We start from the raw sequence: 25,259 nt of genomic DNA, 5'->3' as shown, positions 1-25,259 counted from the left end.
AAATGTGTTTTTTCGCCTTTTGCATTTATAATTTGCTTTAACCAGTAAATAAAATATATATGTTTTTTTGTTCATTCGAATACCTGATTATTCAATATTATTTTCAGTAGGATATCCAAATACCAAAATATTTGATAGCTGTTAACGTAGGCGAGCTGTTTTTGTGGTTGACACAAGTTGGTTGACTTTTTCTTATTTTCCCCCCCAGTCCTAATATATATACATATACACAAAGTTCATTCACTTGACATTATTTCCAGCATGGAAACTAGCACCTTTCAATATACAGCCTAAAATAATCGATCAGCTTCACTGTGGCAATTAATGATTGATAATGGTCGAGGCACAAGTGCTTTTGAGGGGGGGGGGGGGGGTTAAGCAGCTTCGCTCCTTGTTAACAATACAAAAGTGTCCCCCGGTCATCCATCACTGATTGAAATTGTCTGCAACTGGGCGCCGATCCAAAATGGAAAAACCTCTCTCTCTGGATATGAAGCGATTGTTGCATCTATGTTGGCACTATTTATGTCTCGCTTTTAGTGTGCTCACTGTCAGCTTGGTGAGACTTTTTTTTTTTTTTTTTCCCCTCCAGTTAAAATGCCAGCGTGGTGACTGGTGGTGTTTTCTTTTTTTTATGATGTCATTCCTGTTCTGTTGGCTTTGGGGAGGTGTCCCTGCTGCTTGCGAGCAATTAGCAGCTCATTTTTAATGTTCTTTGGGCCTCAGAGAGTGTTTGGACTGTCAACGTGAAGCAGTTCCTCACGAGAAGAACAATAGTCGAGATTGATGTCCTAGTTTTCCAAATACTGATACTTGATAACGACACGTCTTGCAATTCGGATGGAAATGTTATTAATCGTACATTGTTCAAAAGCACACGCCTTCTTGAACATGACATGTTGAACTCAAATACAACACTATTTATAGTAACAACTTGTTACAACTTGACACTATTACAATTGTGTCAGTCGAGAAAGGAAAATAAAATCACAATTTTTTTGTCTACTTGAAGGATGCTGCCCAAGTCCAGCCTGCGATTCATCGCAAACTGTTTCGTGGCAACCGAGCGAGCCTCTCTTGCCTCAAAATAGTTTTGAATCAGGCCAGACTGTGATGGATCTCGATATTTTAAATGACTGCCTTCAAGCACGTCTCTTCTGTGCTACATTTGTGTTGCTCTTACTTTAATATTGATGTGCTCACCTGTTGTTGGCGCTTGCGACTGTCTCGAGTGCAAAGGAAGTGAAGAACATTAGTGTAAGGTTTTTTTTTTTTAATGTTTAACGATGGCGTTGCATTTCTATTGCGGTGACTTAACCCGAATATGATGATTTGCTGTTAAAAGCAATAAAATAATCTGTGTTAAATTTTTTCCCCCTCGTCGTAAGAGCAGTAATTTTCCTGGAAAATCTGGAAGACGTGTACAGCTTTCGCCCTCTCGTTACATTGGTTTCATGTTCTCAGGGTCAGCAATGTTCCTGGTGAACCGGGTCATGGTTTACTTATCCTGAAGTGTCAGAAACGGGGGGAAAAAAACAAACATTGTTTATATTAGGGCTGGGCCAATTATTTGAAATTTAAAAGCAATTTTTATTTTGGCTTCTCACAATCTTAAAAACAACAAACAAAAAGAGGCATACTTTAAGCTGTTTAATGACACCTCAGTTGGAGTTGACTCTCAAGCTAAACACACAACAACAAAAATTACGCACATTGTATATTTAAATACAAGACATGCTTCCTTTTTCAAACATGCCGATACTAAAGTCAGTGTAAAATCCCATTGACATGCTAACGGGAAATTAGCATCGACTTCCGGGGAGTGCTATCCCTTCAATGTTACACTGACGTTAGCGTCAGTGCTAATGATGTTTAAAAAAAAAAAAAAAAAAAGTGTCTTTTATTTAACTATACCATGTGTGTAATTTTTGTTGTTGTGTGTTTAGTTTTACAGCAAACTCCAACCCTTGGCGTCATTAAACAGCTTGAAGCACACTCGGGGACGGCAGGATTACAAATGCTACACGCTTGCTTTGCTAGCAACATGGTACACTCGGGGTACTTCCACAACGTTGGGAACTTGTAAACGCATCGCGCCGCTCTGCTTATTAATTGTTTTTCTTCGACTATGGCGTTTTAAAGATCGATAGAAGTCCAAATCACAATCGAAATTTTCGATTAATCGTGCACCCCACCACCAGAATAGGAACATAATAGGTCAATTTGACCTGCAAACATAAATATAAGAGTAACACCCCACCATCCCCCACCGCCCCGTCTTAATGCCGATTAGTCACGTTGTAGTGCGATTCCATCGACTAATACGATTCCACGATGAACTCCAATGTGATGCAGTCACTCATCGTGTTATGTCACGTACTCTTCATAGTAAGAAGGAAATCAACCGTCAAGTAAAGTGATTTATTGATTTGTATCTCACAGCCTAGCCGTGGTCGGAGTGCCTTGTTGTCTATCCACAGTACAGTAAATCCTGCCGGGGCTCAGCAGTCTTGTGTAAATTTCAACGCCATTTGTCTTTCCGGTCGTGTCGAAGATTTGCATTTAGACGCCGGCTCCCCGGAGGACTTTTTCAAATCAGCCGACATTTGTCAAAAGTACACAGCTTAAGCGCTGTATACCTGATTGGGCTGTGACGCAAGGCCCCCCCCGTCTCTGTCCTTGATGCTTTGCAAGGCCGTCAGGGATGGTTTTTGTGTCTGGCAATCTGGGACTAGATTGGAAGGGAAAACAAGACGGGACAAATTGGTCAAGAAAATCTTTCTTGCCTTTTGCGCTCTGAGTTTGAAGCAATAAACTATAAATATTATATTACTAAACCTGCCCGGGTTGTCAGCACTCATCCAAAAAGCCCACATTTTTCTCCATCTTCAGCGGCATCACACCAATGCCCACAGCTTTTTATTTTCTGACTCGGGGAACTCCTTCTTTGGTTAGCTGACAAGATTCAGCAAAATATATCCACAAATAAGCTCATATGGGCCAAAATTCCAAGGCGTTGACCCCTCAAAATGAAACCGTGACATTTGTTACTGCGGCACATGCCCTGAAAAGCTTGACTTAAATAGATCATGTACATTTGTAATCGTTTGTTTTTTCATGAATGTACTTGTTTTTTTTTTTTTTTTTTTTACTTGTTTTGGATTTTAGAGGCGTTCGTGACATCATTTGCATTTTTGGACGCAGAGTTGAACATCTTCACTCGAGGGAGTCTCGGAGGCTCCGCAAGTCTCCACTAAGGCCACAAAAAGTCGCTGTATTTGTTGCTATTTGCTTGTTTGGGGAAAAAAAAAAGTTGGCAAAGTTGCTAAGATGGGTAGCCACCCGTAGTCGTGGTAACGAAAAAAAGTCCTATTTTCCATTTGCATGAGAACAAACCATTTCAACCAGCTTGTGACAAGTGGATGTCAAGTGCTAATGTAATCCTTAGTCCCCCGCGTATTTTGACGGAAGACTCTCAGGGAACTTTTTATTAGGACACCTGGAAACCATTTTAAAGCGTAAAGACACTGCATAATGCCCCAAAATGTAACGCGTTCTTCCTTGGCCCACGTGTCAAAGCTCGACACAGTTTAGTGGAAATCCCCTACCAGCCACCATATGGTGATCAAAACATTAAAAAGAGGAACAAAAAAAATCAAATCGAAGGTCAAGCAAAGCTCTTTACTCGAGATGTGCACAACCGGCGGCCGCCAAGACAATCGTTGCTCTTTTATCCCACTACCAGCCTGCGCACATAATTGTATGGAGAGCTTAAGAGCAACGTCCTCTCGTTGTCAAAAGGCGGCTTGCGAAGGGCCTGCTTTAACCAGATTAGGACCATGTCACACGGGAGATCAGCGATTTGACACACACACACACATGCCGCAAACACACTGGCGCACGATCACAATGCCATCTGCTCCTGCCACAAACTACTGTACACTCGTTCTTCCGACTACGCGCACAGTCGGGAGGAGGGGTGAGGAAGGATGCTTTGTGAATTGCACAAAGTGACAAGATCTCGACTGAAAAATGGAATCCCTGCCCCCGCCACACACACACACACACCACCTCTTGTGGGTGTGAATTAAAGATAAATACATCATAAGGGGTGGGGGGGGGACAAGGCATGAATGGGGAAGACAATGTGCAATGGCTGCCTTCTTGGCTCCAGTTGACACAAAATGAATCCATGAAGGGGGGAGGGGGTGATGGTGGTGTCGCCTCTTTCACACTGTTTAAAACCAGGCACTGTCACGCAATTGGGGAAGCAAGTCGATCGGGTAACTTTTCGACGACGCAGCTGCCTTGAGATACGAGTGACCCGACTTATGAGTTATTGGAGACTAGTACAGTGCGTCGCATCGAAACGTCATTTTTGCTCCCTCGTCTAAGAAACGTTCGGTCGGATGATGGCGTGCATGTTAGACGTGCTACCTGCCGCCCATTTCATGTAGCAATGGCGGCACACAACTTTCGGACTCCTCCACGTACCTTTCCCCATCGGCGATTTTAACAGGACAGCCAGAATGTTCCCAAACGGGAGACCGCAGTGTATGCGGGGACCCTCGAGCTCTGGCTCTTTTCTGGCTCTCACTTTTGTGTCGCCACTCTCCTCTCCCGCACGCAGTCAATAGCGCCCGCGCTAATAAGTGGACCGAACCGAACATGCCATCCCGAAACGTATGTCGTTCCGATTGTAACCCAAGCACCCTTTGTATTTCCATTTTGCGACATTCCAGTCACCTTGCTTTGTGGTCACACGTTGACATTTTAATGAGTACTTTTTCACTGCCACCTACAGGACTGGAGTGCCATTGTATCACCCGCGCGTCTAGGTTTTTCAATTCAACGGGACGTGTTTTGGATTGTTGGGCTTGGGCGAGTCGACGGTGGTCTGCACTCTGGAAGTGCCGTTCCGGTTTGGTTATTGTGGTCATGATTTTTTCAAACACCACTGGAGGAGAATTAACTGTCTTTAGAATCAACCTAAATGCGGATATTTATGGTCATCACTGTGAAACCCACCCCCACATATACACACAATTCTACGATTCCACTCTTTAAGCATGAATAAAAAAAATCTTTGTGGCACCTACTGAGTAGATGAATGGAATCGCCCAGATGGGGATTGTGTTCCCAGGAGCAATAATCGTAGCGTTAAGTCACATTACTTACTTATCATCTACGCGTGAGACGGGCTCACACTCGCATTTTGCTCTCTCGCTGATATTTTCTCCTCTCTCCTGCTGATGGATTTTGCAGATCTGTGCTGCGTGCGAAGCAGCTGCCGCTCTCCTGCAGCCAGAAAGCAAATAAGTGCGAGTGTAGGTGATTCAGCAGCAAGCGGGCTGCGTGATTGATGCTGTTGTAGTAAGACACAAGCACAAGTGTCCAGGGTGACTTAAGGGGACATTTTAAAATATAACAACAATGATTAAAGTGTCATTGTGGCTGTTTCTTGGCATGACAACAGCGTTTTTAACCTTGGCGGTCATTTGAAAAGCAGCTTTGTGTTCAATTAAACAAGCCCAGATTTTACGCCAGTACAAATTAGTATTTCAATTCATACTTTTTGGATCATTTTATTTGCTAGATATCAGTGAGCTTTTTCTACTTTAAAATAGGATCCTTGACTTTTAAAAAGGCTGTTTTTCCAACTGAGCTAATCAAAACTCTACAAAATAAAAGCTCAAGTTATGAAAGAAGTCTTATATGATGCTCCTAGCGATTTCTAGCGAGCTGTAATTTCACTCAATGCACCAGAGATCTTGTATTGGAGATAGGGCTGTGCAGTTAATTGAAATTCAATTACAATTATGATTATTACACTCCACGATTACAAAATTAGCATAGTGGTAAAAAAACGATTATTAATATGCACTATGTTTGTTTATACAAGGAAATCATACTTGAATTTATACATTTCACCTTTTTTTTTTATTTGATAACATTTTTTTTTATACATTTTATTTAGTCCAAAAGGAACTTACATAATTCAAGATTTCAATTATTACCAAAATAATCGTGATTAATATATTTATTCATAATCGAGCAGTCCTAACTGGAGAGGTACAGACTCAGTACGCCGTCAATTCCGGCACTCGAAATGTGTATCAAGTGCGGGTTGCCAGTCTCTGTTAAGTTCCTGGTGTGCGTAGCGAATTTTCACAGTGCATAACAGGCAATGAAATAGTAAACAAAGAGCACCGTTGCGTTGTTAGCCGAGCACATGGTTACGCCGGCTAGCATTAGCGCTACTTGGCTATTATTAGCGCTACTGCGCACTGCTGCGCCGCATTAGTAAATGAGAGTGATGCATGGCTATGAACCGATGGGACACATGCCAACGAACCGTCGAAACTATTTTTAAAAGCCTTACATCGACTTGTACATGTGAGGAAAGGAAATATTTGCGGCATGGGAGGACATACCTCGGGTCAAAAGTTTCCAACGTGTCGCTTATGCAACGTACGAATCGGCACCGCGTCTTCTGCGTGGCCGCCTTCCACCGTGCTCCTTTTTTACGTTACGAAACACAATTTGAAAATGGTCTGTTTCTTCGGAATTAGCTAGTCACTTTTTGGGAAAAAATTGTCACCAGAGGGGTTGGAAAAGTAGATCATTTGGCAACACTGTCTGATTTTGTACTAGCTTCACACTGTTCGTAGCAATGTAGCATCTTTGAACTAATGTATGTAAGGCTAAAAAAAAAAAAAAAGGATAACTCAATTGTCCTGACGAATAAAATTTAATTAATGGCTAAAATGAAGTACTCGTCCAGTCGCAGTACAAAGGCGGGTTTGTTCAACCGCAGGCATGCGTCACTTGACTTGTGGCCGCGGTTGACTTTCAGCGCACAAAATGCAATCTTCTGACTGTTGTCCGCTTAATTACAGCTCACTGCATGTCAGAAAGCGGTGCCGCTCGATGGGACGGCATCGATCTCGCGTTCACTTGCCCCGTAACTGTGCTCGGTCCAAATATCACTGCTGCTCATGAAGTAATCATCTCGGCGGTGGTGACGAGACGGTGGCCCCGTGTTGAGTTTTCACACAGAGCTTCTATGCGCCAGCGTGCTATGTTTACACATTCACACTCTCTCTAAACACATTTTAAACGTCGTCTGAGGTTGTTTGACACTGAGAAGCCATTGACCCGCTCGCGTTGCTGTCATATGACGGCGCCTCTGGCCAACAGGCCAACCGAGACTCGTGTTCACTATACTGTTTAAATTCACACGTCCCAGCCGCTTTCTCGGAGTCTGGTTTATCGCCGCGAAATAACCGAGAACCATTTAGGGAAATTTATGCCACGACTATAACACGGTCCAAGGTAGGGGGGGGGGAAATTACCTAATTTGAGGTCTGCGCTGGGTACGTTGCCACGGAAACCGACCTTGGAATAAGAGAAATCCTGCGCGCCGGTGACACTGGCTTCTTGTAACATTTGTCTCGACTGTATTTGCTTTGTATTAAAAAAAAAAAGCAGCGCTTACGCGCAGGTGTAAAATGTGATCATGTTACTTTCTGGCTGTGTGCGCCTGTGAGAGTGTAGCGGCAAGCTGAACAGGGATGGCCATTTAAAGGCGTCTTATCTTGAAAACGACAAATTAGAAGAAGTATCGAAGCGTCTGCGGCATGCAGGGCTGTTTCCTGTTTCTGACACCTCAAACATGAGTCATTGCTGGTTGGCGCTATCGTTTAGGGGGCTATAAATCTAACCATTCTATGTGTTGTTTTGGAGTGCTGAAAGAAAACAGTTGGAAGATGTTGACTTAGACCCTGGCAAGCTGAGCACGAGCAGCAAGAAACAAAACAAAAAGATAAAGTAGAACGTAAATGATGCTCAGTTGTTGAGGCATCCAACCAACATCATCGTAAGGCAATTAAACAACGGGTTTGACTTAAAAAAAAATGATGTTGGTTGGTTGATTTCATTCATTCGATCAGCTTCAGTTAGAAATCACCCTTGTCTGGCGAACGATATTTGTCCATTTTTATGTACTTTTTGGTCAGTACTTTGAGTTTAAACATTCTTTTGAAAGAAATAATTGAACCGCACACTTTCAATTCATTTTCACAATTATTTCACAGATTTACACCTCTCACAGGGACACGTCTTGGCTTTGTTTTCATCAATCATAACAAGTATCTCAGTTTGAAAACACCTTTTGGATACTGTAGCACAGTAAATCCAGAAGCTGTTTGAAAATTGCTACGATTTAACGCGTCAGCGCTCGGCCCGTGCCTCTGCAAAAAACTGAGATTTGCTGTACTTGTTTTCTTAAAACAAGTGCCTACAAATCCAGGGTACTTCTCTGGTGTAAACCGATGACTCCCTGTACCGCCAAACAATGGGGAAATTGCCTCATTGACTTCCTCCCTGCATTGATTCATAGAAATCAAAACATACCACATCACTTGGTTTATTAAAACAAAGTAACCGATCAGTTTGACGTCAGGTTTGTCTATTATTTTTTATTGCCCTTTCTCTGTTGCTGTTCCATATATCCCAAATCGTGAAAACATGAACTGATCATCATTCTTTGTTTTAATAAAGCAAGTGCCGGCAACTTTTGAATACTGTATTGATCATGTTTTGGTATATTTTGTTTCCTGCCAATTATTAACTATTAACCTGTTTCATCAGTCCCAGCATAGACAAATCTACTATTTCATATTGCAGTACCAGACATTATCAGATCATTCGCTTACCCTAATGTTTGAAAAAATTTGAAAAAAAATATGAATAAATTCCTAGGATTGAACGGCTGGACTGTGAAAAGACGTATAAATATGTCTTTGGGATTGAATGAGTTAAGATTGTTCTCCTCATTTCAATACAGACTTTGGGATTGAATGAGTTAAGATTGTTCTCCTCATTTCAATACAGACTAGCTGCATTATGCAAAAATGTCTTTTTTTTTTTCATTCGTAGTCTAATGCCATCATTTACTCATTCACTGCCAGACATTTTCAGACCCTCTTTTATCCTAATGTTTGAAAAAAAAAAAAAAATAGAAAAAAATATATATAAATAAATTCCTGGGATTGAATAGCTGGACTGTGAAAAGACAAAGTCGTCAGTGGCAGAGAACGAGTTAACTGACATTCATAGCATTCATTATTGGCACATTCAATCTTGCGTGGCCCAAACTGTTGCTTGCAACACCCCTGAGATAATGGCCTGTATTTTCGGAAATACACTTGTTCGACTCGTTTCGAAGGATTGGCCAGCGGGGACCACACACCCGAGGTGCGCGGCGTCATTATGTCGCCGTCACCACTCATTAAGCTCTTGGCTGTCTGCTAATGCTGTTACAACAGTTAAAAATCCTCCAGTACCGAGTTTTTGGGGTAAGACGCTCCCCACTTCTTCTGTCGCCTTCTGGCGCGAAGTCATTAACAGCTGCTATGTTTGGTGAAGTGTGACTGACCCCGCAAATCTCCTTTTATGGAATAACGCGGCTTTACACACTCTCCGAAAACGCGTTTGCAGCCAACGTGGCCTGGAAGCGATGACGTTCTCAATAAGGCACAGTTCTTCCAGTATTTATTCTTAAAATGATAACTTCTTATTAATTTGTGGTCGTTAAGCCTTACTGCTGTGTATTAGGTGGGCATGATAATCACATATTCAATAGCTGTATGATATCCTTAGAGCCGGGGTAACGGTACAGCAAGAACCTGGTTTTAAGTTCAGGGTACCCAATAAAAGAAAAATTCAAAGAAATAAAATGTATACAATAGAATATAAAGTCATGTGTAACAATCTATCACGGTTTTAATCTTTGTTTGGGAAAGTGCAACAAATTTAGTTTCTTGTTATTTCACAAGTGAAGATGCAGACAAACAAGTTTGAACAGTATGAACTCTGCTCAGTTAAAAAAAACAAAAAGAAACCTAATGTATGACATCTTAAATCTTATCTGTTAAGGAACGCCCAACAACAATAGCTCGTCTTCATTTTAGGAAAAGAATACAGACAAGTGCAGCGGTAATCATGCTGGCGTGGTGCCATTTCAAACGAGTGAACAAGTTTGACGTGATGCCCAAAGGCATCCGCTAGCCAGAGGCAGAGCTGCGCTGTGTTTGTTTACGGCGTTGACATGCGGCCAGATTGCAACGCCGTGACAATTCGTGTCGAAGACAAAAACTTTTTTTTTTTTTTTTTCCAAATGCTCACTTTGTTTTGATGTTATAATAACGCTTACTCAGATGTCATGAAAGCAAACCCTTTCAAGCGCCGTGTGCCAAACAAAACACGCTTAACAAGTTTTTGCAGCTAGCATTGACAAGTAGTGTTGCCAGTAGGGCTGCAGCTATCGAATATTTGATATTCGGGTATCCTACTTAAAATTATATCGACTATTTCGATAGAAAATTAAAAATAAATATTTTTGCGTGGTTAAAGAACAATTATTACGACAGAAGAGACAATAACACATTTCACTAAATAGTGAACGACCAACTTGTTTTTATTTTTAAGTAATCGGCATGTTTTGCTTAAATTTAAACAGCATAGGAGTCTAAGTGACGTCAGAATTTGACATTTGAGTTAGCCTAGTTTTAAAAATGACCAGTAGGAACTGTAACTGTCACACTCTCAGCAAAGCCACTTTTACCAATCAGACTGCCTTTGAAAAGTAATCCGGCGGCTCTTGCTAGCCTATATGGGGCACGCGCTTAGCGGCTAGCCGCTAGCCACGCACGCTGGCAGCAGCCACGGTATTATACAAAGTCAGCGTAATTCATTCGTTTCTTGTTTATTTTGTATTTTTTTTTACCAGCCTTAAGTAGCAATTAAACATGATTTCAGGATAATGTGTTGATGTTGGTGGCAGCAATTTGTGACGGCAATACAAACCGGCTCCTTACGACATGAGGCAAGTCGGCCGCTACGCCACCACGCGCTGCCAGGAACAACTTCAAAATAAAAGCGCACCAAGGCGCTGATGTCCATATATTATTTGGTACGGTTGATCCTGAAGTTGGCCTTCTCGCCGCATTGGCGGTGTCTCACTGTCGTGCATAGCATGAACAATTGTTGCTGCAGCTGGCTTGACTTGTCTTCCCGACAAGCGCACATTAAATAAACAGGTCCCCGAGGCAGGAAAAAAATTCCTCAAGCATTTTCTTTTTAATCGAGGTGCTCGAACTACTCGAGGACTCGCCTCACCCCTGTTCGACACATATCTGCAAAGACGCCTCGAGGCGCAACAACTGTCGAAAGACATTTTAAAATGTGCAGTGGGAATCAAGAAGTCTATTTTTGAATGAAGCAGCAATATAATCTGCCCTTTCAGCCCTCCCTTTTCTCAACTTGGTCCCTCCCGTCACCACCTCCCACCCAATCAAACGAGCGCTCAGCGTCAGGCTTATGACCCTCGCCAGTCGCCATGGCAACGAGGGCCTGCCTCCCAGAGAACACGCCGTGCATGTTAAGTGCTTTCTCGGAGGCTCGCTGTCTCTCTGTCCTGCACGTACATTCACTCAAATGCGCACACACACGTCAAAGATACATGATTACAGCTTGTGATCAGGGCTGTCACACATCGAGTGTATTTAGAATTGATTAATTGAATGATAAGTATTCGTGGGGGATAGTGACCGTGCCGGCCCGCGAATGGCGAACATCGTGATTAGTTGACGCCAGTTGAAATGCATTTGGATGAAAAAATGAGCCCAAAAAATTCTTTAAAAAGCTCTGATAAACATTCATTATACATTCAATTTATCGTTGCTAAACCATACAGCCCATAATACTTTGGTTTGAAAAATTTTCACTAAACCTGATAGATCTTCTATTGGTGTCAGAATATCGGCAATATTGTGATATTGCGATATTAAAATTGCCACGCTATATCGTCGTCGTCATGTCACGATCTTTATAGCAACAAATCTGTTTAAAAGCCCCAAGTTGTTTTCCATTTGTGCAGTTAGTGCAGTTTAATTTGATGCCACCTATGTTTAATGGCTATTCACCCATAGTTTTTTTTTTTTTTAAATATGAGCAGCAGCTTTTTTTTACAATTTCGTGAGTTTGTATACAGTATCGTGAGCTTTTTATACATCGCCAACCGCACCACAATATCGTGATAATTATCGGATCTTGAGGTTCATGTCGTGATATTATCGGATCGTGACATTTGCCTGTCGCGGCATCCCTACTTTTAACGTGTCATTCTATAAATAAGTATCACAACATTTTTGTTCATTACAATAGCAATATAGTGCCAAGGCATCGTATTAAATAAATCTGAAAATTAAAAAAACGAATTGTCAATATTTTGTCACTAGAAACTATTAAGTTGGATTAACTCATTCACTGCCAGATATTTTCAGGACGTCTTTTACCCGTCTTTTTAAAAAAAAAAAAAAAAAAAACTGCCTTTGTGTCTAATCAAATATTTGCAAACATCTGCTTTTACTTTGGAACGTTCCGATCGACATTTTATTTTCTATTTTCTGACATTTTACCGAGCAAACCAGTAACTGAATCTTACCTACTTTGTGCATTTCCCCTCACTGTCACGTTCAAAATTATCCTGTTTTTAATATAGGGATGGAAATGAAAACTTTTTTATTTTCAATAAAATTCATCGAGTAAGTGACCAATCGATTCCTCTTAAAATAATTGTTAGTTGCAGGCAGCCATACAAAACATTGACGCATTCTGGACTTTGGACCACACAGTTTATGTCTCGACCAGCCCAGTAGTTGGTTGCTAGATTTAATTTTAGTTCCCAGAGGGCCGTAAGCTATGAATAATATGCAACGGTTTACAGTTTAGTGTGCACAAATATTAGATTGTCACATTTTTATAGTGGAAAAATGGAATCGAGGTGCGCCGCGAATGCCAACGGCAGCTTCTGTGCAACGACGCAGTAAAAAGTTTGTTCAAATTATTCATAGCTTCCTTTTTAAAGTTACTGTGTGTGTGTATGAGAAGCACAGAATGCTTGCTGCCCCCCCCAAAGAGCGCCCTCCCCCCACACACATACACACATTTCCTCTTCCTCGGCGTTTACGTCAGCACTGAAAACAACAACAATTGATTCACATAAAAAGAGGCTTGCGCGCAAATGAGAGCAAATGGTCTGAGAGGCTGTGTGTGTGTGCGCCTCCTTATTGTGAGTCCGACTCATTTTAATCACAATCGAGCACCATCGTCATCTCGGCGTGTCTGCTGAATTTAGATGAATTCAGAATGTGTTCAGGTTAATCTTAAACTGGAAGAAAATTGACATACCCTGAAATGAGCAAGTTACGTTTTGTTCAATTAGCTGAAATACTGTATGCCAACATTTTAGCATTAATATGCAACAATTGGTGGGAGGCCTTTATTTGTACAAGGATGTTTTTAGAATAGCATCAAGCAACGTCAGCGTTATCGTCAGCATTAACGTCAGTAATCCATCCAATAAGGATTTCATTCATCTCAGCATCTCGTGGGCTGGTAATTACTGTTAAAAGATACTGTCTGAGAGCATCATTAAAATTTGCGGAAATCTCACAATTTTCCCACTTGCTGTACTAATAATGGTTATCCAGGAACTTTTTTTTGACAACATGCCATAAGATTTAACACTTAAATTAATCTGAGGGACTTTTGGCCTGCCTCACGTGGTTAGGTGCTGCGTTTTTTTTTCAACAACCCAGATCTAACATTAACTTCTATGAACTGAGGTCGTGTCTTTTTTTTCCTGATAGTTAATGGCAAGCTAGGAATATAAAAAATATATTTACTAAAAAAGAAAGAAAAAAAAAAAGAAATAAATTGAAAACAATATTTTAGTGCAATGGCAAAACTCATGTGCATTGTAAACAGTTGCCAAGTCAGCAGAGAGCCTCAACCTCCTTAAACATCCCCCCCCCCCAACCTTCCCCCACAATACAAGAACTCTTACAACTTTACAATGACATTTCACACAGTTCATACCAAATAGACCAACTATACCTCCCCCCCTGTCTTTGGTTGGCAGCTGACGTGTGTGTGCGCTCGTGTGTGTTCTCACCCCTGCACGCTATGTCTCAATCTCAACGCTGTGAGAAAGGCAGTATTTAAATACACACTCTCTTAGCCTGCCCCCTACTGTTGCCCAGACCTACTTTCAAACACACGTGCATACACTCACACACACTCTGGGGGTAAAAACTGCAACCCCGAAGTATTATAAGCATGCGGGACGACACTTAAAAGCATCCACGAGGTTTAATTAGCATTCTGGAATTTTCTAAAACAAATTAAGGCCAATTAAGACCCCGAATGTCCAGTTTAATGACAGACTGGAGGTGAGGCACTTTGTGGATCATACTGCTTCCAGTGGTTGTTTGGAGGTACTGCACCAGCTTTGTGCTCAGCTCTCATTAGCATAAAAGCTGCTTGACCATTAATAGGATCATTAGTCTTCACAGCTTTGGACCCGCGGTGGGAATTAAGGTGTAAACATTTAACGGAATATTCAAATTATTCCAATATCACTTTTTTTTTTTTTTTTTGCATTAAAGACATTTTATTGATGTTGATACATTTATACAATTGTACTTCCTTTTCACATTGAGTTAATGTCAAATGTATAGTGTAGCGTTAAGGGCCAACAAACTCTTATATAACATACCTATTCATGCCGTGGAATTATTTTATTCTGTAGTTCCCAAAGTGGCCAGTTGGTGTCATCCTTTTGCCATTTTTACGCCCATACTTTATTTCAAGCAAACTGTCCCTCATTGCATGTTACATATCTCTAAAATGACTCATTTCCATTTATTAATGATCACCATCTTTTTTTTTTTTTTTTAAACCTCTCTCCAGGAACAGAAAACAGTTAAGAGCCAGAGTGCAGTCCGTCCTGGAGCCTTTCTACCCCCTCCCGCCCCTCCGACTCTTCCCCCCCATCCGAGCCTCGCCGTGACTTTCACACCTGAGACGCGCACAACATTCGGTCACCTCACCGCCACCCCGAAGCCGCCAGGATGATAACCTCAGAGCTCTCGGTGCTCCAGTGAGTGACACTCTCACAACTTCGGACACACACATACTCATTTTTGACACGGGAAATCCCCCACACATGACGTGAAAATGGTCAGCATGTGTGTGCTTGCTGCTTTTTAAATGTGTGTGTCGTGTGTACTGACTCTGTGGCTCACCCCAACTTGGTGTTGAGCACACACAAGAATTTCCTCTGGGGAAAAAAAATGTCATTTCACCTAAGTAGCTCCGTGCAACCTAACAAAAGATGCATCAATTATCCCACATGAACGCCGTCCGTCAAATGCAGTTCCCCTGTCTCAGCCTCTATACGCAAAAATACTTTGGTAAGTTTTTCTTTGCGCATTGCTAGGGACTCGTCCAATGAGTCGGGGGCCACGGATGCAGTGAGCCTCAGCATGAGCATGGCGGACATGGAGGACCCCGAGGTGAAGGGCAAGAAGAAGCGAGGGCGGCCCGGTAAACAAGCCCAGGTAAGACAAAAACATCTTTTTGCACTTGAATGCATTTTCGCTGGTCCTCGGTATACGATGGCCCTCACATACCAGGGTTCGAGGTTATGAACGGCGTGGAATGAAGTAGTTTGTGCGGCGGGGATTACGGTAACACCTAAGCGGAAGTCAACCCAAACATATTTTTTTCAAGAATATGTTCCCAGCAGGCCAACGAGTTGAAACACGGCATTCTGATTCATTTTGCGTTTGTGGAATATGAGTGAAGCAGCAAAATGCATTTGTTTTTAGCCATCTCCGGGGGCGGCCATTTTGTCTTCTGTCGACTGAAAATGACATCACGACTGCTCACAAAGACCAATCACGGCCGACCTGTTTTCTGAATCTGAGCCGTGATTGGTCGTTGGCAGTTGTGATGTCATTTTCAGTCGACAGAAGACAAAATGGCCGCCCTCAGAGATGGCTAAAAACGAGTGCATTTTGCCGCTTAACTTATATTCCTCAAACGCAAAATGAATCAGAGTGCTGTGTTTCAATTGGTGGGCCTGCTGGGAACATATTCTTGAAAAAAATATGTTTGGGTTGACTTCCGCTCTAAGGCTCTGAACTGTGTGGGATCTCGCAGGAACGGAAATCCCTCATGAACCGAGGGCCCCCTGTATTCATGCCCGTCACCGAGTGTTCCCCTCTGTACAGACGGCCAATAAGAAGCCCCGCAAGACGCCGGCGGAAAAGGGTGTGGGCGTGGCCAGGGGGCGAGGCAAAGCCAACGGCGTGGCCCAACACAACGGCGACAGCTCCGAACCCATCACTCTCTTCGAAGTGGTCAAGCTGGGCAAAAGCGCCATGCAGGTGGGCCCGGCACGAACATGCAAAATGTCTCCTTCAAGCTGATTGGACATAGTTTGTTTGTGTGGTTTATTTTATTTATTTATTTGTAATGTTTGTTTTTGTTGTGCAGTCCGTGGTGGACGAGTGGATCGAGTCGTACAAACAGGACAGAGACTTGGCCCTGCTGGATCTCATCAACTTTTTTATCCAGTGCTCCGGCTGCAAAGGTACGACAGAAAACTGCGCCGCAACCTTGGCGTCCACCGAGCGGAAATTTCTGGTTTTACGTGTTGGTAAAACAATGTGCGTCTACCCTCACCAGGCACGGTCAGGATCGAGATGTTCCGCAACATGCAGAACGCCGAGATCATTCGTAAGATGACGGAGGAGTTTGATGAGGTAAGTGGCCAAGTGACTGAAAGAGAAAATCACGCTTAATTATGTAAGTTCCGTCTGGACCCCCCTTAAAAATGATAAAATTAGTTATATAAAATAAGGAAAGGTGCAAATGTAGATTTCAATGTGCAAACAAACAGTGCGTGAGATATAAATGCAAATCAATAATCATTTTTTACGATAATGCCCATTTTGTAATCGCGGAGTGTCATAATCGTAATTGTAATTGATTTTCGATTAATTGCACAGCCCTAACACATTGTATCATATTGGTTGGCATCGTTATATATCTAATCTACTTTAACTGTATGCGTTAAGATATGATACGGTCATGTACATTGTGATATCCAAGAGACGGTAAGATGAAAACAGAAAGGGGGGGAAAAAAAACAAGGACTCTTGCGGGTTTCCCAGCATTTGTGGTGATCCCCGTCTGTGGTCCACAGGACAGCGGCGACTACCCGCTCACCATGCCGGGGCCCATGTGGAAGAAGTTCCGCTACAACTTCTGCGAGTTCATCTGCGTGCTGATCCGCCAGTGTCAGTACAGCATCATCTACGACGAGTACATGATGGACACCGTCATCTCGCTCCTCACCGGGCTGTCCGACTCCCAGGTCCGAGCCTTCAGGCACACGTCCACGCTGGCCGGTAAGGAGATTGACTTGATGTCTCAGAAATGTAAACCCACTTAGACTTGTGGAGATTAGAACCACGGCCCACTGCGAATAGCAAAAATTTGTGAAGAGCAGACAACCCCCATAATATATTTGTAATTGTCACGAATGATTTAAATGCTACCCGCCCGAAATGCTTGCTGTCATTTCAAGCTCATCTCAAAAGCTTTGAAAATACGTGACATATAAATGGATTTTTTTTGTGAAAAAAAAGCATGCTCTGGACTCCTCCATGGCGCGGGGTTAATCATTTGTCTCTACCATAGCTATGAAGCTAATGACGGCGCTGGTGAACGTGGCGCTCAACCTCAGCATCCACCAGGACAACACGCAGCGGCAGTACGAGGCGGAGAGGAACAAGATCGCCGGCAAGCGGGCCAACGAGAAGCTGGAGCTGCTGCTGCAAAAAAGGAAGGAGGTCTGCAGTAGGAAAAAAAAATGTACTCCGTGCGTTCTTTCAAAAGTCAAACATATCTAATGTGTCTGTCTCTGCGCAGCTTCAAGAAAACCAGGACGAGATTGAGAACATGATGAACTCCATCTTCAAGGGCATATTTGTTCATCGCTACAGGTGCAAATTCTCACGGCTCCTACTGTATGAAAGCCCAAGTGGATTCAAATTGAATAATTCCATGTTATCTTTTGTGTATTTGGGTTTTTGTAATGTTGATTTTGGGGCTGTTCTTGTTTTTTGTTGTTCGTTAAACAAAAAATTTCCACGGTAGGAAAAAATGTTTATTTGGATGGAAAATGAAGTTTTAAAAATATACATATATAGTTGGACAAATGAGAAATAGTTAAAACAGGAAAAAATATATTTATTTGGAAAAAAAGAAAATAATTTGACAAAGCAGCTTTTGTGGACTCCAAAAGAAAAATAGGAAAAAAAACAAAAAATAGACAAGTCATAAAAGTTCAAAAAGATGACTATTTTTATAGTAAAAAGTAAAAAAAAATCTGCTTGAAAACAAATTTGAAAAAAAAATTTGAATCTTTAAAAATAAAAGCAACGGTTAAAAATTGATTCTGCGGACTGATTTTTTTGTTCTTTGTTTTAATGAATCAATGGGATTAACTTTTTTTTAAAATGTGCAAAGAATTTGAACCAATACTAGGGATAAAAATAAACATTTCCCAACACTTAACACGCCACACTACAGGATAATCGCTCACGATCAACTTTCAGTGACAGCTGACAATTGGGACTTTGCTGATCGTAACGGAGAGAACGGGAATGGGAGACGATCATTTCATGCTCGATTCAGTCCACAGAGGGACGCGTTTGACATTCAAATGGCGTTCCTGATTCTTGCCTCCCAGGGACGCAATTGCTGAGATCCGAGCCATTTGCATCGAGGAGATTGGCGTGTGGATGAAGATGTACAGCGATGCCTTCCTCAATGACAGCTACCTGAAGTACGTCGGCTGGACGCTACACGACCGGGTGAGTTCGGCGGAAAACGCCGGCTAATTTTGTGTTCCTTTCATACTCACTTTTGGCGTCTTTGTCTTCCTTCCAGCAAGGCGAGGTGCGTCTCAAGTGCCTGAAAGCTCTGCAGAACCTGTACACCAACCGTGAGTTGTTCCCCAAGCTCGAGCTCTTTACCAACCGCTTCAAGGTAACGGCACAACTAAGGCAACAAATAGGAAGTGGCGTGAAAGCCTTTTCAGCCATGCCCGTTCTTTTTTTGTCACAATAGGACCGCATTGTATCAATGACGCTGGACAAGGAGTATGACGTGGCTGTAGAGGCCATCCGGCTAGTCACGCTCATCCTGCAGTAAGTAACCATGAAGGACAGACAGTGTTTCCGACAAAATGGCGGCTCTTGGCCCACATCCCCCCTGTTACGTGACATTCAAAGCAGCGATCTCACAGACACGTTTTCTAAAATAGTCAGTGTGGAATTTCACCCTTGATGTTTGTAGACAAGCAATTAGAAATCTATTTTCCTTACTTTGTCCCATGTTTGACAATATTGTGCTTTTTGCCGTTCCAGGGGCAGCGAGGACGCGCTGTCCAACGAGGACTGCGAAAATGTCTACCACCTGGTCTACTCTGCCCACAGGCCCGTGGCTGTGGCCGCCGGCGAGTTCCTGCACCGGAAGTGAGTCCACGGCGATCACAACGCCATTTAATTGGATATAGTCTTGGCCTTAAGGAGGGAAGTCAACCCAAACAAGCAAAAATGTGCTTCTGCTTTCATGCGCCCTTTTTGCCCATTGCTGCCAGGCTATTCAGTCGTCACGACCCGCAGGCGGAAGAGGCGCTGGCCAAGCGCAGAGGCCGGAGCAGCCCCAACGGGAATCTCATCCGCATGCTGGTGCTCTTCTTCCTGGAGAGTGAGGTAACATTGGAGGCACTCTAGGCCAGTTGTTGCCAATCCACTGTATCACATTAGTGTGCCGTGAGAGATCATAAAGGCATGAAATCCCTTTTCACTTAGTTGGTCACAAAATTACTTACTGCAAATAATGTATCTTTGTTCGTCTATCTCGGCCGACGACTTAGATTGAAAAGGCGGAACAATGAGATGCTCTTCCACTAAATCGCGGAAGGAATACAAGCGTGTGACTCTATTTACTCGTCTAGCAAGTCACTTTTCCCTGTTGAAATGAATTGAATTGAAACGCCATTAATCCATTCCAGCCCCCAAAATACCTCCCCGACTTACTGGTTTCGTTTTATAAAAGGAAAATAGCACTGTCTTTTTTCATTTAAATACAAAAAGAGAGTGTAAAGAAATAAACTGGCTTTGTTGAAGTGTATTTAAAACAAAAGTCACACACATACACATTAGTTGATGTGTGACTTTAAGGGGCGTGGCCTAGAAAGTGACATCAGGGCGTTGATGATTTCAGGGAGGCATCTATTCGTCTGAATTATTTCAGAATTCGAGTGATTCGAATTTTCCTCACTGCCTAAATGATGATTGTTATTGTTTGTCTGTACGTGTAGCTTCACGAGCATGCGGCCTACCTGGTGGACTCCTTGTGGGAAAGCTCTCAGGAGCTGTTGAAAGACTGGGAGTGTATGACCGAGCTGCTGCTGGAGGAGCCCGTGCAGGGGGAGGAGTGTAAGCCGCAGTATTTGGTCTTTCGATAGTCGCTCACTCTTTTGCGGAGTATTTCTGTCCTTTACCCCTCCCCCCCAACTTCATGTGTCCATCTCTGCAGTGCTGTCTGACAGACAGGAGAGCGCGCTAATCGAGCTGACTGTGTGCACCATCCGACAGGCGGCAGAGGCCCATCCGCCTGTGGGCAGAGGCACTGGCAAACGGGTGGGTCGCGCCACCATTAAAACCGGTGGCTAGCCAGGATGTTTTCATTTCGAACCAAACAACCTTAAAGGCGGGGAAGTCAACCCCCCAAAATTCTTTGTCATATGTTCTATGCACCTTCCTCTTGACAATTCAGTTATTGTTTCTTTTATTTATTGTATTGTTTGTAAAGTGCTTTGTTACAGCTCTAGCTGTTATGAAATGCGCTATATAAATAAAATTGTGCTGTATTGAACTAGTCTGAACATGGCATTCTGAATTAATATTGCGTTTTTGGAGTTTAGCAGCAAAATCCAACCGTTTTCAGCCATCTGCGGTGACGTCCATTTTGTCACTTCTGTTGACTGAGAATGACATCACAGTTTCGCAGGGCTCAGGTAATGACCAATCACAGCTCACTCGTTTTCTGATGCTGAGCCATAATTGGTCGTTACCTGACCCCTGAGCAGCTGTGATGTCATTTTCAGTTGACAGCAAGCGGCAAAATGGCCGCCCCCTTAGACAAAAACGGGTGGATTTTGCTAATTAACTCGTATTCCGCAAATGCAATATTAATCAGAATGCCGTGTTTGGACTAGTGGGCCTGCATAGAACGTATTCTTGTCAAGACATTTTTAGGTTGACTTTTTACTTTAAGAGGGGTGCACACACACCAACCAGTGGGGGCCATCTATTGGAGCCAATTTGGGGGCCTCTTTTGCGATCAAATTCAGCATAGTGTCAAAGATGATCCTGAGCAATTTATCCTGTGGTATGGAGTGTATTAGGAGTTTTTTTTTTCTCCTTCCTGTTCTTGATAAAGGCAAAAAAGAAGTCTTCTTTTGTTTCCGGGCACCCATTCAGGTCCTGACAGCCAAGGAGAGGAAGACCCAAATAGACGACAAGAACAAACTGACGGAGCACTTCATCATGGCTCTGCCCATGCTGTTGTCCAAGGTAAGATCATCCTTGTCAAGCCCACACGTGAAAGGGTCCGGCCATTGACCCTCCTGTCGTCCCCCCCCCCCCCTCTCGTCTCCCCGCAGTACCAAGCCGACTCTGAGAAAGTGGCCAACCTGCTGCAGATCCCGCAGTTCTTCGACCTGGACGTTTACAGCGCCGGGCGCATGGAGAAGCACCTGGACGCGCTGCTCAAGCAGATCCGGCTAGTGGTGGAGAAGCACATCGAGGCGGACGTGCTGGAGGCGTGCAGTAAGACCTACAGCATCCTCTGCTCGGAAGAGTACACCATCATGAACCGCGTGGACATCGCCCGCTCGCAGCTCATCGACGAGATGACGGATCGCTTCGCGCACTCCGTGGAGGAGCTGCTGCAGGAGGTGAGGCGGCGGCGTTGCTAACCAAAACGGCAGCACCTACCAAAGCATGTCGACACTTTCTCAGATGGATTTCCATACGGGTGTTTTTTTGGTTTTGTTTGTTTTTTCCTCCAAATAGTTCAATAGGCACCGAATCCCAATTAGTTTAGCAGGTGTATCCATCACCTAAGGAAAATAAATACCTCAAATAAACCCCCCAAAATTTGCACCAACTTGTCTGTTGAATCGCAGGCCGAGGAGGCTGACGACGACGACATCTACAACGTTTTATCCACCCTCAAGAGACTCACAGCCTTCCACAAGTCAGACTCTCAAATTACTTCCAGTCCGAGCAGTACCCGGAAGCGTTTTTTTAACGTAACCCTCAACGTGCTGTGCCTCCCCCTCAGCGCTCACGACCTGACGCGCTGGGATCTGTTCGGCAACTGCTACCGGCTGCTGAAGGCGGGCATCGAGCTGGGCTCCATGCCGGAGCAGATAGCCGTGCAGGCGCTGCAGTGCTCCCACTACTCCATCCTCTGGCAGCTGGTCAAGATCACAGAGGGGGCTCCCAGCAAGGTGCCACACTCGCACACTTGCCACTCACTCGGATAGACGGAGAGACTGAATGAAGCATTCATAATACAGTTGACTTTTCTCCAAAGTGTTAGGTCACAAGTGGATTGATTAATAGCCATTCACACAGTAATTGATTGACAGCAAGTGTGATTACTAGCAACCGCTTGGGGTCTGATTGAGTGAGACTGATGGGAGGGCAACCCTGGATGGATCCCTGAGCAAGTGTTAGGTACCATATTTCCACAATTTGTGGTTTGCTTGATGTACTGCAAAGCAAATGGGTCTTGTCCAGTAGGTGGGAGGCCTGCATTTGGACAAAAACCTTTGGAATAATAGTCAACAATGCTAGCAGTATCTGACAATTTTTGTCAGGTGTAACTGGATTTTCAAAGAATTTAAAAAAAAAAAAAAAAAAAAAAAGAAGATTCTCGGTAAAGATCATAATTACTACTGCACAAGGAGCGTGTTTGCAACATGCGGTCAGTCTCCGCTAATATGCTATTAGTGGAATTAGATTATTCCTGCCTGTTTTTTTTTTTTCCTGTTGAAAAGAGGGAGGTCGTATTTATTTATTTATTTATTTGTATTTGAAGAAATGGACTCTCTTTTAATGCTACTCGTGTATGTTCATGTAGGATGACTTGCTGGCCCTCAGGAGAGTAGTCAAGTCTTTCCTTGCCGTGTGCCAGCAGTGCCTGTCCAACGTCAACACGCCCGTCAAAGAGCAGGTACAATTTCAGAACGCTCTGGATTTTTGCCTTTTCCTCGTTCCCGACCACCTCCTGCGATCCGTCCCGCGTAGGCCTTTATGCTCCTCTGCGACCTGCTGATGATCTTCAGCCACCAGCTGACGACCGGCGGCCGCGAGGGCCTCCAGCCGCTGGTCTTCAACCCCGACGGCACGCTGCAGAACGAGCTGCTCAACTTCGTCCTGGACCACGTCTTCATCGACCAGGACGACGAGAGCCAGAGCATGGGTGCGAGGGGGATCGAAAAGGGGGCGCGGGGCGCGTCAGGCGCTAAAGTCAGCTGAATATTGAATTTGATGGCCTGTCAGAGGGGGACGAGGAGGATGAGGCCAACAAGATCGAGGCCCTGCACAAGAGGAGGAACCTGCTGGCAGCTTTCTGCAAACTCATCATCTACGACATCGTCGACATGCCGGCGGCTGCCGACATCTTCAAACACTACATGAAGGTGACTGCTCATCCGTCAGCCGTAAAGCTGCAAAATCCACCGTTTAGACATCTCAGGGGGCGGCCATTTTGTCGACTGAAAATGACATCACACACCCTCAGGGCTCAGGTAACGACCAATCACGGCTCAGCTTCACAAAACAGGTCAGCCGCGATTGGTTCGTTACCTGAGACCTGAGCAGTTGTGGTGTCATTTTCAATCCACAGAAGTGACAAAATGGCCGCACACACAGATGGCTCAAAACGGGTGGATTAACTCTTATTCCACAAACGCAATACTTCTCAGAATGCCTTGCCTTGTATTCGTGAAAAAAATATGTTTGGGTTGACTTCGTGTGTCAATTTTCCATATTATGGCTTTCATCCATTCCAGTGTGTCTTTCTCACTGGCCCTTGTATGTCATTTCTTTAGTATTATAACGACTACGGCGACATCATCAAGGAGACCCTGAGTAAAACGAGACAGACTGACAAGATTCTCTGTGCCAAGACCCTCATTCTCAGTCTGCAGCAGGTCAGATATTCGGTCCCAACGCTCATATTTGTATCCACACACATCATTGATTGATTTTGATTGTGCGTCTTTTTAGCTCTTCAACGAGCTGCTGCAGGACCAGGGCCCCAACCTGGACCGCACGTCGTCGCACGTGAGCGGCATCAAGGAGCTGGCCCGCCGCTTCGCACTCACCTTCGGCCTGGATCAGATCAAAACCAGGGAGGCGGTGGCCACGCTGCACAAGTGAGCTCGATGGCGCATAAGCAGCTTCAGCTTTGCACTTGTGCTGAGCAGACACTTGACCCTCTTTGGTGGGGGGCGGCACATTAAAGAAACCAAGGAAAAAAGCTTGATTTAGTTTGATTCTGGTTTTGTTAACTGGTTTGCATATTTATTTCTCTTTTTTATTTCTGCCATGCTCGAAATGAGATGAAACTACCCAAAAAACAATTCAAGTCACTCACTAAATATTGTTTTAAAGGGTCCTCGAGACTAAAATAAAAAGTAAAACTTCAAATTCTCAATTATTTAACATTTTCTATAGTGCTTGTCCTGATAAGGGTCACTGGTTATCTGGAGCCTTTCTTAGGCGGCGATGGTCGGGTACATCCTGACATAGTCGACTCGACAAAATCGTTAGGGCATATATACAGCAGACAGGCAAACATTCACACTTATGGACAATTTCTTTTCACTCAAACACGTTTTTAGGCACCCGCGCCAGCACCTGGAAGAACATGCAAACTCCACACGAAAAGGCCTGATTTGAAAATCTCACACCTGCGAGGCAGATTTGCTCACCATTAACAAAACATGCTGCTATTAAAATGACAAAAAACAAAAGTTCCTTCCCAAAGAAATACCAATTTTTGTAGTAAATATGAAGCTCCCCAGTTATAATTTAATACAATATTAAATTCATCCCGAAAAATATCATTTCCACAGTTATAAATGTAGTTTTTTAAAAATATACTGAAAAGAACTTATATTAAAAGGTGAACACAAGTGTGTGGTAGAGCATTACTGTTACTGAATTTATTTTGGTTGTCGTACAAATTGT

General features: G+C 43.5%; 1 protein-coding gene across 1 annotated transcript in view; it reads left to right on the top strand.

Annotated features, from left to right (window-relative positions):
• The window catches only part of stag1a (STAG1 cohesin complex component a), a 30,386-nt gene that overhangs the window by 2,400 nt on the left and 2,727 nt on the right, over positions 1–25,259 (top strand). Inside the window, exons 2-25 of the mRNA XM_086049510.1 lie at positions 14,818–15,007; positions 15,347–15,467; positions 16,143–16,298; positions 16,408–16,504; positions 16,600–16,676; positions 17,120–17,324; positions 17,617–17,768; positions 17,848–17,921; positions 18,671–18,794; positions 18,871–18,969; positions 19,051–19,130; positions 19,350–19,457; positions 19,583–19,697; positions 20,309–20,426; positions 20,527–20,630; positions 21,474–21,566; positions 21,656–21,949; positions 22,181–22,251; positions 22,339–22,507; positions 23,143–23,235; positions 23,310–23,484; positions 23,565–23,704; positions 24,116–24,217; positions 24,294–24,442. Coding sequence (XP_085905636.1) covers positions 14,979–15,007; positions 15,347–15,467; positions 16,143–16,298; positions 16,408–16,504; positions 16,600–16,676; positions 17,120–17,324; positions 17,617–17,768; positions 17,848–17,921; positions 18,671–18,794; positions 18,871–18,969; positions 19,051–19,130; positions 19,350–19,457; positions 19,583–19,697; positions 20,309–20,426; positions 20,527–20,630; positions 21,474–21,566; positions 21,656–21,949; positions 22,181–22,251; positions 22,339–22,507; positions 23,143–23,235; positions 23,310–23,484; positions 23,565–23,704; positions 24,116–24,217; positions 24,294–24,442 — 2,945 coding nt within the window. The 5' untranslated portion in view covers positions 14,818–14,978. The remainder of the gene's footprint in view (positions 1–14,817; positions 15,008–15,346; positions 15,468–16,142; positions 16,299–16,407; positions 16,505–16,599; positions 16,677–17,119; positions 17,325–17,616; positions 17,769–17,847; positions 17,922–18,670; positions 18,795–18,870; positions 18,970–19,050; positions 19,131–19,349; positions 19,458–19,582; positions 19,698–20,308; positions 20,427–20,526; positions 20,631–21,473; positions 21,567–21,655; positions 21,950–22,180; positions 22,252–22,338; positions 22,508–23,142; positions 23,236–23,309; positions 23,485–23,564; positions 23,705–24,115; positions 24,218–24,293; positions 24,443–25,259) is intronic.

The sequence above is a fragment of the Filicampus tigris genome, chromosome 13 (assembly GCF_054856515.1).
Source record: "Filicampus tigris isolate MCC_2025a chromosome 13, RoL_Ftig_1.0, whole genome shotgun sequence".
NCBI lineage: Eukaryota > Metazoa > Chordata > Actinopteri > Syngnathiformes > Syngnathidae > Filicampus > Filicampus tigris.
The sequence above is the reverse complement of the archived record's forward strand: the minus strand, read 5'-3'. Positions and strand labels throughout refer to the sequence as shown.